Here is a 20,538-nt window from a genome sequence, read left to right on the forward strand (position 1 = left end):
ATTAAATCTTAATGGTCTACTTCTTTGAATAGTCTTAATATGGAACAGATAGTCTACTTCTTTGAATAGTATGTAATATATGGAACAGATAGTCTACTTCTCTTTTAGACTATATTATACCTCTTTGTCTTCGTGTTGGAAGGAGGGAACTGAGTTAAAAACTTTTCTTTCTTTTTTTTTTGTTTTGGGTTTTCTCCTCGTTAATCTTTGTTGTTTCTATTCCTAGTTATTTTAGAAGAGTTTGTTGATTTCTGTGGATACGCCTAATAATATTTATTACGGTGTGGGCAAAATATCCTTAAGGACAGTATTCTTGACACGCCTTAATCTAAATCTTTTTCTCCATAATCCAATATGTTTTCCAAAAAAAATTTATTATATCGTATTAATCTATCGTTATGTAACGACGAAAAGTGTCACTTTATGTAGCGACCGATTTGATTTGGTCGCGTCGTTACCTTATTTTTTTCTCTCTCATCTCACCCTTTATTATTAATAAATGATCTTATTTTCTCCTTTTTCCTATCTTTTTATATAATAATTCTACCTCGTGTCATAATTTTTCTTTATAATATTTCAAGTTTATTTTTCATATTGCTAGTGCGTGATATCATGAAACGATGTCAAACGATACAGTCTATCCAAATATTGTATTTATCAAACAGTACAATACAATACAATATAATACGATACGATACATTATGAAATGATATGTAACAACCATCCAAACATGCCAATTATCTTGGTTTGTGATTATAGTCTATAGTAGTACTCTCGTCGTCCCATTTAGTGTGACAATGTTTGATTTAGATTCAAAAGTTAAAAAAACAATAAGGACATAATAAACTTGTAATTTAAAACAAGTCATAAATTGTACGGCTATAAATTATCTAATTAATAATAAAATAAAATTTAATTTTACAATAATAATAAATACAAAAATATGTCATTTTTAGACATAAGAAGAAATACCATCCCATAAATTAAGACTGAAGGAGTCATTGTAGATAAACCTATAAATATCAATTTCCACTTTTATTTTTTCCCAGGTAAGTGTACATATACCTAATTGGTCATACTTAGCAGGGCGAATCTATGTTGGCCCAAGGGTTGGTCAACTGACCGCCCTTCGCCGAAACATTATACCACATATAAGGTAAAATATTACTTATTATGGATTAAAATAAAATTTGAACACCCTTATTGAATTTTTTGGTTTCGTCACGGATACTTGGTATTTCCATGTGTGCGCGTATATAGTCATAGTGTCATACTAATTTCCAATTTTGTGTATATATATGTGTCCATTTATGCATCAAAATGGCGTATCGCATAAAGCTAGGGAATTAATTGATATATAGGAGTATCGCATAAAGCTAGGGAATTGAAGTAGTGTTATTTGTTCATTAATCATATCATGGCCGCTTCGGGATTATTATCATCACCATCACTTGTTTCTATTTGTGACAAATCCTTCATCAAACCTTCTACTCTCACCCCTTCTACACTTAGACTTCACAAGCTATCTTTCGTCGATCAGTCCGTCAGTAATATGTATATTCCTGTGGCCTTGTTTTACCCTAAACCGCAAAGAGAAGAGTCAAACAATTCTAATCTTTCCCACATAGCTGATTTGTTGCAGACATCAGCAGGAATATTGAGAGACAATGCTACTGCTGAGTGTAATGACATGGGAGCTGAGTTCTTGAGTGTTAAAATAAATTGTCCCATGTCTGAAATCCTTAACCATCCTCATGCAACTGATGCAGAGAGTATAGTTTTTCCAAAGGACTTGCCTTGGAAGAATAATTATTAAGGTGGTAATTTTCTTGTGGTTCAATTAAGTGTCACGGCCCAAAATTTTCCACCGACGGGACCGTGATAGCGCCTAACATTTTACTTGCTAGGCAAGCCAACATTAGAAAATCGTTAAACTAATTCCTTATTTTCATTTAGTAAATAACAATAACTAACTAAGATGAAATATAATAAGTGCGATATATCGTAAAACTGTATTAATTACTACCACCCGGATCTGGAGTCACAATTCACGAGCATTCTAGAATTTACTACAAGTAATAGTCTGAAAGAAATACAACTGTCTGAATGAAAGAAAACAGTAGGACATAAGAGATAGACGGGGACTTCAAGGTCTGTAAACGCCGACAGATCTACCTTGAGTCTCCTAACAGCAGACCAGTAGCAAATCTCGATCAACCTGAGCCGGTATCAAAATCTGCACAGAAAGTGTAGAGTGCAGCATCAGTACAACCGACCACATGTACTGGTAAGTGTCGGGCCTAACCTCGACGAAGTAGTGACGAGGCTAAGGCAAGGCACCTACAAATCAACCTGTACAATTTAACAGTGTATATGTAAATAACAAAAATGAAGAACTAAACAGAAAATATCGGGAGGGGAAACATACTGAGGGGAATACAAGATAAAGAACTACAACAAAATGATCACCGGAGCAGTCAATATACCATGAATAGTGAATACATTAAGGAAATATGCACGGTATCACCCTTCGTGCTTTTACTGTCAATCTCACCATAAAATCAATAGAAACGGCATGACATCACCCTTCGTGCATTAACTCGCATGTCATGCCACGACATCACCCTTCGTGCATTAATACTCACAATATGGCACGACATCACCCTTCGTGCATTAACACTTACAATATGGCACAACATCACCCTTCGTGCATTAACACTCACAATAGGGCACGACATCACCCTTCGTGCATTAACACTCACAATATGGAACGACATCACCCTTCGTGCATTAACATTCACAATATGGCACGACATCACCCTTCTTGATTAACACTCTCCCTTACCATAATGCAATGCATAAATAACAACAGGGAGATAGAATAACAAGTACAAACCTTACTTAAATTTGACATTGGAATGAGGCAATATAAGAAAAACAGAGAAACATGGAGAACAGGTAAATTGACGGCGCATAAGTACTCGTCACCTCACATATACGCCGCTCACATGAATTTCAAATATACGCTGCTCACAACACTTACCTCGCTCCAAAGGCCACTTAACTCTCAATCACAACTTTTCCTCTGGAATTCACCTCCAAACTACTCGTATCTATTCAAAAATGACTCAATAATATCAAATATTGCTAAAGAAATCAATTATATTGCATAAATTAAATTTCTCAAATTTTCCTCCAAAAAGTAGAAAAATCGACCCCTGGCCCGCTTGGTCAAAACCCGAGGTTCGGACCAAAATCTTTTTACCCATTCACACCCAAGCCCGAATATGTAATTAGTTTTGGAATCCGACCTCAATTGAGGTCTAAATTCCCAAATTTCCGAAATCCCTAGTTTCTACCATAACCCCTAATTCTACGATGAAAACTCTAGATTTTAGGTTGAAAATTCAAGAAATGTAATAGGTAATTGAAAGAAAATAGTTTAGAATCACTTACCAACAATTTGGGGAAGATATGACTCTTGAAAATCGCCTCTCACCGTTTGGTTTTTGAGAAAAATGAGTTTTTGGAAAAAATCCCGTTTTTGGGTTATGTTAAGTGCTAGGCGACAGTGTTCATCATGTTCGCGAGAGCTCTGTCGCGTTCGCAAAGTGTATGGGCTGCCAAGAATTTGCGTTCGCGAGATAGTGATCGCATTCGCGTAGGCTACCCTTCCCTGGTCTTCGCGTTCGCGATGAAGAAAAAGTTGACTGCCCCTCCCCAATGCCTAACGCTATGCATTCGGGATGGCCTTGTCGCGTTCGTGAAGGGTAACACCCCCATCGCTTCGCGTTCGCGAAGAAGAAATCATCAGCTGCCCAGTTTATTCTTCGCATTCGCGAGACTACCTTCGCGAACGCGAAGAAGGACATGCCAGAACACAGACTCTGCAGAAAAAACAGATTTCCAAAGTCCAAAACATCCCGTAGCCTATCCGAAACTCACCCGATCCCTCGGGGCTCCAAACCAAACATGCACACAAGTCTAAAAATACCATATGAACTTGCTCGCGTAATCAAATCGCCAAAATAACACCTACAACTCCGAATTTAGCACCAAATCGAATGAAATTCTCAAGAACACTTTAAAATTTCTATTTTCTAAATTGGACGTCTGAATCACGTCAAACCAACTCCGTTTCTCACCAAATTTCACAGACAAGTCTTAAATATCATAATGAACCTGTACCGGGTTCATGAACCAGAATACGGACCCGGCGCTAACAATGCCAAACATCAATCAATTCTTAAAAATAATTAATTTTCATACTTTTTATTTTCATCAAAAATTCATAACTCAAGCAAGGGACCTCCGAATTCGATTCCGGGCATATGCCCAGGTCCCATAATTCGATATGGACCCACCGGGAACCATCAAAACACGGATCAGGGGTTGCACACGCAAACCGTCAAAACACCGAAGTCAACTAAAATCAACTTTTAAGGCAAAAATTCGTATTTTCATTAGTTTTCAACATAAAAGCTTTCCAAAAACTTGCCCGGATTGCGCACGCAAATCGAAGAGGGTAAAAATAAGATTTTTAAGGCTTAAGAGCACAGATTCGAGTTCTAAATCATAAGATGACCTTGCGGGTCATCATAATCTCTACTTCTAAAACAACCGTTCGTCCTCGAACAGACATAGAAAAGTACGTGGGCTGGTGAAAAGGTGGGGATATCTACTCTGCAAATCGGACTCGGACTCCCAAGTTGCTGCCTCAATAGGCTGACCTCTCCACTGCACTCGAACAGAAGGGTAACTCTTTGACCTCAACTGACAAACCTGCCTGTCTAAAATGGCCACCGGCTCCTCCTCGTAAGTCAAATCCTTGTCCAACTGGACATAGCTGAAATCTAACACGTGGGACGGGTCACCATGATATTTCCGGAGCATAGACACATGGAATACCAGATGAACTGAGGATAACCCTAGAGGCAACGCAAGTCTATAAGCTACCTCCCCCACTCTCTTGAGGATCTCAAATGGCCGGATATACCTAGGGCTCAACTTGCCCTTCTTCCCAAATCTCATAACACCCTTCATGGGCGATACTAGAAGAAATATTCTTTCTCCAACCATGAATGCAATATCACGAACTTTACGGTCGGCATAACTCTTTTCCCTGGACCGAGCTATACGAAGTCGATCCTGTATAATCTTGACCTTGTCCAAGGCCTCCTAAACTAAATCTGTACCCAATAACCGAGCCTCCTCCGGCTCAAACCACCCAACTGGCGACCTACACCGTCTACCATATAATGCCTCATAGGGAGGCATCTGAATGCTCAACTGGTAGTTGTTATTGTAGGCAAACTCTGCCAATGGCAAAAATTGATCCTAAGAACCTTTAAAGTCAATAACACATGCGCGGAGCATATCCTCCAAGATCTGAATAGTATGCTTGGACTGCCCGTCTGTCTGAGGATGAAATGTTGTGCTCAACTCAACCCGCGTACCCAACTCATGCTGAATTGTCCTCCAAAAGTGCGAGGTAAACTGTGTACCTCGATCAGAAATGATAGACACGGGCACCCCGTGAAGACGGACGATCTCATGAATGTAAATCTCTGCCAACCGCTCCGAGGAATAGGTAACTGCCACAGGAATGAAATGCGTTGACTTAGTCAGCCTGTCCACAATAACCCAAACTGCATCGAACTTCCTCTGAGTCCGTGGGAGTCCAACAACAAAATCCATAGTGATACGCTCCCACTTCCACTCAGGAATATCTAACCTCTGAAGTAAACCATCAGGTCTCTGATGCTCACACTTTACCTGCTAGTAATTTAGGCACCGAGCAACATAGGCAACTATGTCCTTCTTCATTCGCCTCCACCAATAATGATGCCTCAAGTCCTAATACATCTTGGCGGCGCCCGGATGAATAGAATACCAGGAACTGTGGGACTCCTCAAGGATCAACTCACGAAGTCCATCCATATTAGGCACACAAATACGACCCTGCATCCTCAAAACTCCGTCATCTCCAACAGTAACCTACTTGGCACCACCGTGCTGCACTGTGTCTCTAAGGACAAGTAAATGAGGATCGTCATCCTGCCAATCTGTGATGCGCTCAAATAAAGAAGACCGAGCAACTGTACAAGCTAGAACACGACTAGGCTTAGAAACATCTAACCTCACGAACTGGTTGGCCAAGGCCTGAACATCCAATGCAAGCGGCCTCTTACCAACTGGAATATATGCAAGGCTACCTATACTGACTGACTTTCTACTCAAAGCATGGCCACCACATTGGCCTTCCCGGGATGATACATTATGGTGATATCATAGTCTTTCAATAGCTCCAGCCACCTCTTCTGCCTCAAATTGAGTTCCTTCTGCTTGAACAAATACTGCAAGCTCTGATGATCAATGAATACCTCACATGGCACACCGTAAAGATAGTGCCTCCAAATCTTCAGCGCGTGAACAATGGCTGCCAGCTCTAGATCATGAACAGGGTAATTCTTCTCGTGAACCTTCAGCTGCCGTGAAGCATATGCAATAACCTTGCCACCCTGCATCAATACCGAGATGCTTCATAATATACTGTATAAGATCATGAACCTGTGGGTAACACCAATACCGGTGTCGTAGTCAAAGCTGTCTTGAGCTTCTGAAAGCTCGTTTCACACTCGTTTGACCACCTGAACGGGGCACCCTTCTAGGTCAATCTGGTCAACGGGGCTTTTATGGATAAAAACCCCTCCACGAATCGATGGTAATAGCCCTCCAAACCCAGGAAACTACGGATCTCTGTAGTTGATATGGGTCTAGGCCAGTTCTTAACTGCCTCAATCTTCTTAGGATCCACCTGAATACCCTCTGCTGATACAACGTGACCCAAGAAAGCAATTGAACTCAACCTTCGTGCATTAACACTCATAATATGACACGACATCACCCTTCGTGCATTAACACTCACAATATGGTACGGCATCACCCTTCGTGCATTAACACTCATAATATGGCACGGCATCACCCTTCGTGCATTAACACTCACAATATGGCATGACATCACCTTTCATGCATTAACACTCACAATATAGCACGGCATCACCCTTCGTGCATTAACACTCTCCCTTACCATAATGCAATGCATAAATAACAATAGGGAGATAGAATAACAAGTGCAAACCTTACTTCAACATTTGGTTCCATAATATCAATCTCAACTTTGAAATAAAAACTCAATTATCACCAGAAAATCCGTAAACATGATAAGAACGAAAAATTGAACAACACTAGTATAACACGTAGCAATTTGGCATAGGAATGAGACAATATAAGAAAAACAAAGAAACATGGAAAACAGGTAAATTGGCGGCGCATAAGTACTCGTCACCTCACATATACGCCGCTCACATGAATTTCACTTAGCAAATAATCTAAGGTTCCTAATTCCCTCAAGTCAAGGTTAGACACAATACTTACCTCGCTCTGAAGGCCACTTAATTCTCAATTATAGCTTTTCTTTTGGAATTCACCTCCAAATCACCCGTATCTATTCAAAAATGACTCAATAATATCAAATATTGCTAAGGGAATAAATTATATTGCATAATTTAAATTTCCCAAATTTTCCTCCAAAAAGTCGAAAAATCGACCCCGGGCCCGCTTGGGCAAAACTCAAGGTTCGAACCAAAATTCTTTTACCCATTCACCCCCGAGACCGAATATGTAATTAGTTTTGGAATCCGATCTCAAATTGAGGTCTAAATCCTCAAATTCCCGAAAACCCTAGTTTCTAGCCTAACCCCTAATTCTACCATGAAAACTCTAGATTTTAGGTTGAAAATTCAAGAAATGTAATGGGTAATGGAAAGAAAATGATTTAGAATCACTTACCAACAATTCGGGGAAGAAATGACTCTTGTAAGTCGCCTCTCGCCGTTTGGTTTTTGAGAAAAAAGAGTTTTTGGAAAAAAATCCCGTTTTTGGGTTCTATTAAGTGCTGGGCGACAGTGTTCATCGCATTCGCGAGAGCACTGTCGCGTTCGCGAAGTTTATGGGTTGCCAAGCCCTCGCGTTCGCGAGATAGTGATTGCATTCGCGTAGGCTACCGTTTCGTTGTCTTCACGTTCGCGAGTCATTGTTCGCGTTCGCGATGAAGAAAAAGTTATCTGCCCCTCCCCAGTGCCTAACGCAACGCGTTCGCGATGGGCTTGTCGAGTTCGCGAAGGGTAATGCCCTCATTGCTTCGCGTTTGCGAAGAAGAAATCCTCAGCTGCCCAGTTTACTCTTCGCGTTCGCGAGAGTACCTTCGCGAACGCGAAGAAGGACATGCCAAAACATAGACTCTGCAGAAAAACCAGATTTCCAAAAGTCCAAAACATCCCGTGGCCTATCTGAAACTCACCCGAGCCCTCGGGGCTCCAAACCAAACATGCACACAAGTGTAAAAATATCATACGAACAAGCTTGCATGATCAAATCTCCAAAATAAGACCTAAAGCTCCGAATTTAGCACCAAATCGAATGAAATTCTCAAGAACAAGTCTGAATCACGTCAAACCAACTCCGTTTCTCACCAAATTTCACAGACAAGTCTTAAATATCATAATGAACCTGTACCGGGCTCCGAAACCAGAATACGAACCCGGCACTAACAATGCCAAACATCAATCAATTCTTAAAAATAATTAATTTTCAGACTTTTAATTTTCATCAAAAATTCATAACTCAAGTTAGGGACCTCTGAATTCGATTTCGGGCATACGCCCAAGTCCCATAATTCGATACGGACCCACCGGGACCTTCAAAATACGGATCTGGGTCCATTTACCAAAAATGTTGACCGAAGTCAACTAAAATTAACTTTTAAGGCAAAAAAATTAATTTCATTAGTTTTCAACATAAAAGCTTTCCGAAAACCTGCCCGGACTGCGTACGTAAATCGAGGAGGGTAAAAATAAAATTTTTAAGGCTTAAGAGCGCAGATTCGAGTTCTAAATCATAAGATAACCCTGTGGGTCATCACAGTAAGTTTGATTGTGGGGGAATAGCCATTAGTGCATGTTTATCGCATAAGATTGGTGATGGTTGCTCTGTGAGTAATTTCCTTAATGATTGGGCTAATGTCACTCGTGATCGTAGATTCGTAGTTCCTCTCCTAGATTTGTAGGAGATTCTATTCTCTCTTCACTAAATGGTCCTCTTATTGCTCCACAAATTATGTCTAATGTCAGTGAGTGCGTACAGAAAAGACTCATTTTTCCAGTCGCCAAATTGGATGCTCTTCGAACTAAGGTAATACTACCACCAGTTCACTAGCTATTTTTGATTGTTACAACAAAATATTGTTATAAAGAACATATGTTATAATATAACATGGAAATTAGTTTCAAAAGAAACTTGTATTTTATAGTGAATGGTTGTTATACGACGATGTTGTCGTAGAGAGGTCTGAATGTATTTGTTAAAGGTACTCTTAAATGTGTCACCTACTTAAATAAAATTTTCTTGCAAAAAAAGATTAACATTTTTTGGGATTGAAGATAGCAGTTAAATTAGGAGTAGAGAACCCAACACGGGCTGAAGTTGTTAGTGCAATTCTTTACAGATCTGCAACAAAGGCAGCAGCATCAAGTTCTGCAAATATACATTCATCTAAGTTGGTTCACTACTTAAATGTACGTACGATGATCAAACCTCGTCTATGACGAAGTGCAATTGGAAATCTCGTTTCCACGTTCTCCACAGCAGCTACGCAAGATATTGAGTTGCCAAGATTGATGCATAATCTAAGGAAGGAAGTTGAGGTAGCGTACAAGAAAGACCGAGTTGATGAAAATGAACTGGTCTTAGAAATAGTAGATTCCATGAAAAAAGGAAAATTACCATTTGAAGAAAAAGATGAAAATTCTACTACTACTAGGTTATTCATTGGTCAATATTTGATCAAGACTTGATCACACTTGCATATTATCTACCAAAAAAAGTGTTTAGTTAAAAAAATTCAAGTATACCGATCGAATTCGCTCGAAAATTTTGATTTAATTTTTTCCGCCCGGGCTCAATTATTTTTCTCATAACAAAAATATGTTTTTAAAATTATTATGAATATAAATTGATCCGTATTAGCGGTCAAGTACCGTGGATGAGAAAGGATTAAGGAGCCGGGGAATCTAATTTGTTATTCTAAGTAGGTCCCACCTAACAAATGGACATTCTTATCAATGGGTTGGATAAGGAAAAGATACTTAGTAAAGATGTCATATATGTGTATGTATATTAGTATCACTTCCTATGACTCATCCACTCCAAAGGGTTATTAAATTAGATGGAAAATAGGACCTACATATACTTTACATTACTACTAAGACAAAATAACGTACAGTTGCTAAGAAGTGGAAATAATTTGAAAGTGAGAATCTTCTTTAACTAGCAAATTTTTCTTTAGAAAGTATATGTTGCATGGAACCAAAAATGGCAACAACAAAGGCATCGTTATTGTTTAACAAGTGAAATTATCTACTGGTGTAACTAGTTAAAAAATCTGATTTTTTTTCACTTATTGAGAACCCGATATTTGTTTCATTGGAATATAGCCGGGAGGTATGTACATTTATAATTGATGAGTATGTCATGTACATCTTACAAGTTTAAACATTCGAGAACGAATGTTGCTAAAGGGGGAAGGATGTAACACCTCGTACCTTAGTGTTTGGATGCATCGTAGTAAAACCATATTAGTTGGAAGAGATTAAGGTCGTACATGAAGTTATAGATGTAAGACCCCGCAAGTTTATTGAATTTCGAAAACGTTATATATTGCTTTGATATTGTACTTTCTTTTAAGAGAAATATTCTTTTGTAAATGTTGGATAAATATGATTCTCAAAAGTTATTAGTATAATACTTTTTGATAAGTTTTAGTTAAACACATGATATGAGGAAACTTTTAAATAATATTTTATGTATTATAAGAAAAGAAATTTCTTCCTCATAAGAAAAGTTATGTTTATATCCTTTCTAGAATTTATTTTCTCATAATAAAAGTTATTTTTACCCATTTTGAGAATTAATAGTACAAAAATTATACTCTTGACATTTGGATGGAAAAATTATAATTTTATAACATATATTTTCTAGATGTCATAATGTTTATGATATATTAGTATAGTTTAAATTTATAAAGCACTTATGATTTTCTTTAAATATAAATGTGATGAGTTGATTATTAAATAGTTTTGAAAGTATGAGACAAGGACTTTTAATTCCTAATTTTATTACTATACATGGATTTGTTTGGATGAGAAAAGATTAAGGGGATAGGGAATCTAATTTGTTATTCTAAGTAGGTCCCACCTAATAAATGGACATTCTTATCAATGGATTAGATAAGGGAATGATACTTAGTAAAGGGGTTGTATATTAGTATCACTTCCTATGACTCATCCACTCCAAAGGGTTATTAAATTAGGTAAAAAGTAGGAACTACATGTACTTTACATTATTACTAAGACAAAATAACATAAAAATGCTAAGAAGTGGAAACAATTTAAAGTGAGAATCTTCTTTAAGTAGCAAATTTTTCTTTAGAAAGTATATGTTGCAATGAACCAAAAATGGCAGCAACGAAGGCATCCTTATTGTTTAACAAGTGAAATTATCTACTGGTGTAACTAGTTAAAGGATTTGATTTTTTTTTCACTTATTGAGATTACGTGTAAAAAAGACCAAGTTCGTTGCCTTCGATAAAGTTATCACTAAAGGTATGTTAAGGCTAATCCTTCCTTCTTTTGGCATGATCCAAGTAACTATACGTAAACGTAATAGTATTTCATAAATAGTTCTACTCTTACTAGTTAAAAATATCTATGTTATTCATTCCTATAAAATGATATTCAAAGCATGCTTAAGTATGTTCCTAACTCTCTATTGAGACATTCAATAAAGATATTAATGTTCATAATGTAGTATTATATGCATCTTCATTTACCACCGAGCTACGGCCCGTTGGGAAGTCATGCATCATCATTTACCACTGAGCTACGGCCGATTGGGCAGTAATGCATCCACTGAGCTATGGCCGGTTGGGCAGTTATGCATCATCATTTATCACCGAACGACGGCCGGTCGGGCAGTCATGCATCATCATTTATCACCGAGCTACGGTCGGTTGGGCAGTCGTGCATCTTCATTTACCGTCGAGCTATGGTCGGTTGGGCAGTCGTACATCATCATTTACCAGCGAGCTACGGCCGATCGGGCATTCATGCATTTACCATCGAGCTACGGTCGGTTGGACAGTTACACATTTACCACCGAGTTACGGCCAGCCGGGCAGTCATGCATTTACCACCGCACTACGACCTGTCGGGCAGTTACCACTGATCAGTCAGGAAGTTTAATGTCATGAGAATGACGCAATCAGAACTATTATATTGTATTTTTATTTATATATACGAGGTAAGTCTCGTGTCTAACTCTGTGAGGGGGGAAAATACCATAAGGTGTTGTATATTGATGTGTGCTACTTGTTGTAGGGGCTACGTGTGCGCGAGGTGACGAGAGCCCGTACGTAGCTACATTCATGTTATTGTCCGGGTAGGTTTAGGTTCACATCATGATTTAGCTGCACTATTTGAGAATTTCCTCGCCTATTAAATTCCTCTGTTTTACATTTCTACTTTGAGACTAGACTTGCTATTGTAGAGACTTCACGATTTCATGATTAGTCACTGAATAACTTTACTCCTCTTACGGCATATTTCCGTGATATATATATATATACACACCTCATCGAAAGGTTTTTGTAATAAATATTAGAACTCACACGTTTATTCGTGAGTGGGGTCAAGGACCCGTCAAAACTTCTTATTCTAATAGGATCGGGTCGTTCGCCTCGGCAGGATTTATGTGCCATATTCTTATGGGATTGGGTCGTTCACCTCGGCAGGAATTATGTACCACACTCTCATTGGAACGAGTTGTTCGCCTCGGCAGTTTAATAGATGTATCTATGGTTCGGGCCATTCGACCCTCGGCAGTGCACAAATTAAATATTTATGTTGGATTGGGTCGTACGCCTCGGCATTTCCTATATCATATCCTCGTAGATTTGTGCGTAATATTTGACAAGAAGCTAGTGTATCTGTGAGTTTTTCCGATTTGAGTTATGACGATCTACCTGATGAGATGCACTATATCTATATATATGCTCCGGTTAAGGAGGAAATTTCTAATGGAGAGCTTGAGTTCCTCGTAAAAAGGGAAAATTTGTACCACGTGATTTTTTACTTGGTTACCTCATTTATTTACTATGCCTCATATTTACTTATCTCTTTACTGTACCTAATGTTATTGGACTACTAGTGAGTGTCGATGTCGACTCCTCGTCACTACTCCTCCGGGGTTAGGCTAGATACTTACTGGGTACACGTTGATTATATACTCATGCTACACTTGCTGTACATTTTTGTGCAAGTACATATGTGACTAGTGGCCTTGTGAGAGTAGAGGCGTGTATGCATGCAGGGATTTACGTGAGTTGCATTCCCCATTACGACTGCAGCTGGCAGAGTCTCCTTCAGGGTATTTATATTTCTCTTATCCAAATTTGTATTCCGGACAGATGTTGTATTTTATTTCACATTCCTAGTTGATACTCATGCACTTGTGACATCGGGTTTTAGGGTGATTATGAGTTGTTCTGTATTGAAATTATTAAAAATATTATCATTTCCTCTGTAAATTCCATCTTTTACTATTTATTGGAAGGAAAATATGATTTCAAAATATTAAAAGGAGAACCAATTTGAGTATTTATTGTTGACTTGCCTTACATCGGTGTCCGGCGCCATCACGACCTTTAATAGATTTTGGGTCGTGACAAATAGGACTTTAAAGGAAATGATGAATAGTATGCTCATTAATTCTGGTGCTCCTGATAATCTTTGGGGTGAAGCCATATTATCTACTTGTCATTTAAAAAAATAGGATTTCTTATAAGAAAATGGGTAAAACTCCTTATGAATTATGGAAGGGCTATTCGTCTAACTTGAAATATTTGAAACTGTGGGAGTGCCTTGCCAAAGTTATGTTACCCGATCCTAAAAAAAATGGGGTCTAAAACATCTGATTGTATATTTATTGGGTATGTTGAAAGTAGTGCGGCATATAAATTTTTAGTAGTCAAAAGTGATGTGCTTGAACACAATACTATTGTTGAAACAAAAAATGCTGAATTTTTTGAAAATATGTTTCCTTTAGAATTTGAGAATATTTGTGATGCTCCTATTATTCCAAGTGATAATATTTCGCATATTCCAATTATTCAAAATGATTTTGAAAGTGAGTACTTACGAAGAAGCAAAAGACAAAGGAAAGAAAAATCTTTTGGTAATGATTTTTATACTTATCTTGTGCATAATGATCCTTTAACATATTCTGAAGCTATTTCTTCGTCTAATGCCTCATTTTGGAAAGAATATATTGATGTAGAAATAAATTCAATTTTACAAAATAAAACTTGGACTTTAGTTGATTTACCTACGGGAGCTAAACTCGTTGGTTGTAAACGGATTTTTAAGAAGAAACTCAATTCGGATGGTTCCATTGATAAATACAAAGCTAGACTTATTGCAAAAGGTTTTACTCAAAAGCAAAATATTGATTATTTTGATACTTATGCTCGTGTAACTAGAATTTCCTCAATTCGTCTTTTACTTGCATTGGCTTCTATGTATAAACTTTTTATTCACCAAATGGATGTTAAAATCGCATTTTTAAATGGTGATTTAGAAGAGAAAATTTATATGGAACAACCTGAGGGTTGTATAGTGTCTGGCCAAGAAAATAAAGTATGTAAATTGCTAAAATTTATGTATGGTCTAAAGCAAGCACCTAAACATTGGCATGAAAAACTTGATCAAGCTAAGTATTGATTAATGATGGTGTTTCATCAATTGAAGTAGATAAATGTATTTATACTCCTATGTGTTTATACATGTGTAGATGGTACTTGTGTTATTATTTGCCTTTATGTGGATGATATGCTTATTTTTAGTTCTAGCCTTGATTTGGTACATAAAACCAAACTTTTTATGTCTTCTAATTTTGAGATGAAAGACATAGGAGAGGCTAGCGTTATTCTAGGCATGAAAATTATAAGAGATAACAATAGCTTGATGTTGACTCAGGAACATTATGTTGAAAGAATTCTTAAAAAATTGACATTTTTGATGTGATACATGTAAGCACTCCTTATGATGCTAGTAGTCAATTAAAAAAGAAAAAGGGAGATGTTGTAGATCAAAATAAATATGCTCAATTTATTGGTAGTCTAATGCATTTGATGAATTTTACTAGACCTGATATTGCGTATGTTATGTGTAGATTGAGTAGATATACTCATAACCCGAGTCATGATCATTGTAATGCATTAGTATGAGTAATGAAATATTTGAGAGGTACCATGAACTATAGTATCAAAATATAATGGATTTTCCACTGTATTAGAAGGATACAGTGATGTTAACTAGATCTATGATTCAGATGAGATAAAATTCACTAGTGGTTATGTGTTCACCCTTGGTGAGGGTGTTGTGGTATGAAAATCAGCTAAACAAACAATAATAGCTAGATCTACCATGGAATCTTAGTTTGGCACTGGAATTGGCTGGCAATGAGGCCGAGTGGATAAAGAACCTTTTGGCAAGTATTCCACTAGGAATAAAACCAACACCTTTTGTGTCGATTTATTGTGATTGCCAAGTTGCAATAGCCATTGCTAAAAATAAATCCTTTAATGGGAAGAGTAGACATATTCGATTGAGACATAATGTGATAAAGCAGCTGCTGAAAGATGGAATTATTTCCATAGATCATGTGAAGTCAGAAGTGAATTTGGCCGATCTTCTGACTAAACCTTTGGGAAGATAATTAATATCGAAAACATCGAGGGGAATGAGACAATTGCCAATTTGAGTTATATCAACAATGATGGTAACCCAACCTATGTGATTGGAGATCCTATGAAGTATATTCATATGGGTAATAACAAGTCATTAGTTGATTAAATATGCACTATTAAATTATGTCCCTTCCTATGGTGTGTGTATATAGTGCAAGACTGCAAGGAATGGGAGGCTCAGTTATTAAACTCTTAATCCAATAATTTATAGCTTTTTATAAGTGGTGTATTGCACTGCAGAATACACTTGTTGGATGGACCTATATGAGTGTGGAGTGGGGCCGCTCCTACGAAATATATGGCAAAAACTTTCTAGAGCACTCATAAAACGAGCCGCGCATGGCCTATTAGCGCAAAACCGCAACAAACAACAAAGTGTGTGCGAGTATAATGTGATAGATAAGACACTAAACTTACAAAATAATTCTTGGTTCATAAAAGTTCTTAACTTCACCCATTGTTATGTAAGTTTAATCTTATTTTATCTAGGTCCGGTTCATAGTCCAAGAGACGCTAGATTCACGCATTATGATCATTTGTGAAAACCCAGCAAAAATTTTATTTCACTATATATATTTTGATATTCTTTTTGAGATATGTGGGGGATTGATAGAAAAATTAATTTGATATCTTAAAAAAAAATATTCTAAAACTATGTCTAGATTTATTTTCTTAATATTATATTAATGAGTTTTTATTATAGTAATTATTTTGAATATATTTGTAACAGAAAATTAATTTATTTTTGAATTCAATTGGAACAAAATAAATCATACAATTGAATGCTCATTAGTATGGATTTGTACGTCAGTATTGAAAAGTCAATGGACCAATCTTAATGGCTTAAGATTTAACGTATTTTGGAATAGCCTTTACGGCTTAAAAGTTTCTGGTCTACTACTTTGAATAGTCTATTTTTCCGGTTAAATATAATTAAATCTTAATGGTCTACTTCTTTGAATAATCTTAATATGGAACAGACAGTCTACTTCTTTGAATAGTATGTAATATGGAACAGATAGTCTACTTCTCTTTTTGATCAAACTTGTAGACTATATTATACCTCTTTATCTTCATGTTGGAAGGAGGGAACAGAGTTAAAAACTTTTCTTTCCTTTTCTTTTGTGATGGGTTTTCTCCTCGTTAATCTTTCTTGTTTCTGCTCCTAATTATATTAGAAGAGCTTGTTGAATTCTGGGAATACGCCTAATAATATTTATCACGGTGTGGACGAAATATCCTTAAGGACAATGTTCTTGACACGCCTCAATCTAAATTTTATTCTCCATAATCCAATATGTTTTCCAACAAAATTTATTGTATCGTATTAATCTGTCGTTACGTAACGACGAAAAGTGTCACTTTATGTAGCGACCGATTTGATTTGGTCGCGTCGTTACCTTATTTTTTTCTCTCATCTCGCCCTTCATTATTAATAAATGATCTTATTTTCTCCTTTTACCTTTCTTTTTATATAATAATTCTACCTCGTGTCATAATTTTTCTTTATAATATTGTAAGTTTATTCTTCATTTTGCTAGTGCGTGATATCATGAATCGATGTCAAACGATACAATCTATCCAAATATTATATTCATCAAACAGTACAATACAATACAATATAATACAATATGATACATTATGAAACGATATGTAACAACCATTCAAACATGCCAATTATCTTGGTTTGTGATTATAGTCTATAGTAGTACTCTCGTCGTACCATTTAGTGTGACACTGTTTGATTTAGATTCAAAAGTTATATAAGAAAAAGGACATAAGAAACGTGCACTATCTCTGTTCCAGTTTATGTGAACGTATTTTTTTTTTTGGTTTGTTCCAAAAAGAATAACCCTTTTCTAAATTTGGAAACAATTTTGCTTAAACTTATAATTTTACCTTTAATGAGAAGCTTTTATAACCACACAAATACTCTAGCCCCTTTATGAATTGTTTAGGACCACAAATTTCAAAAGTCTTCATTTTTTCTTAAACTCCGTGCCCAGTCAAACAGATTCACATAAATTGGAACGGAGAAAGTAATTTAAAACAAGTCATAAATTGTACGGCTATAAATTATCTAATTAAGAATAAAAAAAAATTAATGTTACAATAATAATAAATACAAAAATATGTCATTTTTAGACATAAGAAGAAATACCATCACATAAATTAAGACTGAAGGAGTCATTGTAGATAAACCTATAAATATCAATTTCTACTTTTATTTTTTCCCAGGTAAGTGTACATATACCTAATTGGTCATACTTAGCAGGGGCGAAGCTATGTTGGCCCAAGGGTGGTTAACTGACCACCCTTCGCCGAAAAATTATATCACATATAAGGTAAAATATTATTTATTATTGATTAAAAATAAACTTTGAACACTCTTGCATATCCCACTAGCAAAGGGTGTTCAAAATTTGAACACCCTTATTGAATTTTTTGGTTTCGTCACGGATACTTGGTATTTCCATGTGTACGCGTATATAGTCATAGTGTCATACTAATTTCCAATTGTGTGTATATATATGTGTGTCCGTTTATGCATCAAAATAGCGTATCGCATAAAGCTAGGGAATTAATTGATATATAGGAGTATCGCATAAAGCTAGGGAATTGAAGTAGTGTTATTTGTTCATTAATCATATCATGGCCGCTTCGGGATTATTATCATCACCATCACTTGTTTCTATTTGTGACAAATCCTTCATCAAACCTTCTACTCTCACCCCTTCTACACTTAGACTTCACAAGCTATCTTTCGTCGATCAGTCCGTCAGTAATATGTATATTCCTGTGGCCTTTTTTTACCCTAAACCGCAAAGAGAAGAGTCAAACAATTCTCATCTTTCCCACATAGCTGATTTGTTGCAGACATCTCTGTCACAAACTCTAGTCTCTTACTATCCTTACGCAGGAATATTGAGAGACAATGCTACTGTTGAGTGTAATGACATGGGAGCTGAGTTCTTGAGCGTTAAAATTAATTGTCCCATGTCTGAAATCCTTAACCATCCTCATGCAACTGATGCAGAGAGTATAGTTTTTCCAAAGGACTTGCCTTGGAAGAATAATTATGAAGGTGGTAATTTACTTGTGGTTCAATTAAGTAAGTTTGATTGTGGGGGAATAGCCATTAGTGCATGTTTATCGCATAAGATTGGCGATGGTTGCTCTGTGATTAATTTTCTTAATCATTGGGCTAATGTCACTCGTGATCGTAGATTTGTAGTTCCTTCTCCTAGATTTGTAGGAGATTCTATTCTTTCTTCACTAAATGGTCCTCTTGTTGCTCCACAAATAATGTCTAATGTCAGTGAGTGCGTACAGAAAAGACTCATTTTTCCAGCTGCCAAATTGGATGCTCTTCGAGCTAAGGTAATACTACCACCAGTTCACTAGCTATTTTTTATTGTTACAGTAAAGTATTATTATAAAGAACATATATTATAATATAACATGGAAATTAGTTCTAAAAGAAACTTGCATTTTATAGTGAATGATTATTATACGATGATGTTGTTGTAGAGCGATCTGAATGTATTTATTAAAGGTACTCTTAAATGTCTCACCTACTTAAATAATTTTTTCTTGCAAAAAAAGACTGACATTTTTTGGGATTGAAGATAGCAGTTGAATCAGGAGTAGAGAACCCAACACGGGCTGAAGTTGTTAGTGCACTTCTTTACAAATCTGCAACAAAGGCAGCAGCAGCAAGTTCTGCAAATATACAACCATCTAAGTTGGTTCACTACTTAAATGTACGTACGATGATCAAACCTCGTCTACGACGAAGTGCAATTGGAAATCTCGTTTCCACGTTCTCCACAGCAGCTATGCAAGATATTGAGTTGCCAAGATTGATTCATAATCTAAGGAAGGAAGTTGAGGTAGCGTACAAGAAAGACCAAGTTGATGAAAATGAACTGGTCTTAGAAATAATAGATTCCATGAAAAAAGGAAAATTACCATTTGAAGAAAAAGATGAAAATTCTACTACTACTACTATGTATTTTTGCAGCAACGTTTGCAAATTCCCACTCTACAGTGTAGATTTTGGATTGGGAAAACCTGAAAGAGTGTGTCTAGCAAATGGTCCTTCCAAGAATTACTTCTTCTTGAAAGATTACAAAACTGGGCGAGGCGTCGAGGCGCGAGTGATGTTGCAGAAACAACATATGTCTGCATTTGAATGTGATGAGGAACTTCTTCAGTTTGCCTCCTCCTCACTTCCAAGTCTTTAATATTATTTCTAAGTGGAATACGTGCCTTTTATTTTGTTTACTTGGTTGGTTTGATTTTTCTGATATGTAACTATCACCCAATATATAATTTGTAATTGTATGTTTCATCAATATGATTACTACGGTATTTTATGATTAACGCTGATATGGTTCAACGAATAGCTACTAGGTTATTCATGGGTCAATATTTGACCAAGACCTACTCAGACTTGCATATTATCTATCAAAAAAAAGTTTAGTTAAAAAATTAAAGTATACCGACCGAATTCGATCGAAATTTTGATTTAATTTTTTCCGCTCAAGCTCAATTATTTTTTTCCATAACAAAAATAAATTGTTAAAATTTTTATGGTCAAACTTGCATATTTT

The 20,538-nt window shown here is 36.5% G+C and overlaps 1 protein-coding gene across 1 annotated transcript; it reads left to right on the forward strand.

Moving 5' to 3' along the window:
* The first annotated feature begins 18,502 nt into the window (after positions 1 to 18,502).
* LOC138906659 (acyltransferase Pun1-like) lies at positions 18,503 to 20,314 on the forward strand. The gene is made up of 2 exons (XM_070196012.1): positions 18,503 to 19,303; positions 19,552 to 20,314. The coding sequence occupies exons 1-2, from the start codon at positions 18,575 to 18,577 to the stop codon at positions 20,167 to 20,169; spliced, it is 1,347 nt and encodes a 448-aa protein (XP_070052113.1). The 5' UTR covers positions 18,503 to 18,574; the 3' UTR covers positions 20,170 to 20,314.
* Positions 20,315 to 20,538: the final 224 nt, after the last annotated feature.

Source organism: Nicotiana tomentosiformis, chromosome 2 (genome assembly GCF_000390325.3).
Source record: "Nicotiana tomentosiformis chromosome 2, ASM39032v3, whole genome shotgun sequence".
NCBI lineage: Eukaryota > Viridiplantae > Streptophyta > Magnoliopsida > Solanales > Solanaceae > Nicotiana > Nicotiana tomentosiformis.

Bases quoted from the DNA above. Each gene is read 5' to 3' on its own strand.
- LOC138906659 (XM_070196012.1), top strand. From the start codon at position 18,575: ATGGCCGCTTCGGGATTATTATCATCACCATCACTTGTTTCTATTTGT. The intron at 19,304-19,551 runs GTAATACTACCA...TTGGGATTGAAG, and splicing joins TGGATGCTCTTCGAGCTAAG to ATAGCAGTTGAATCAGGAGT.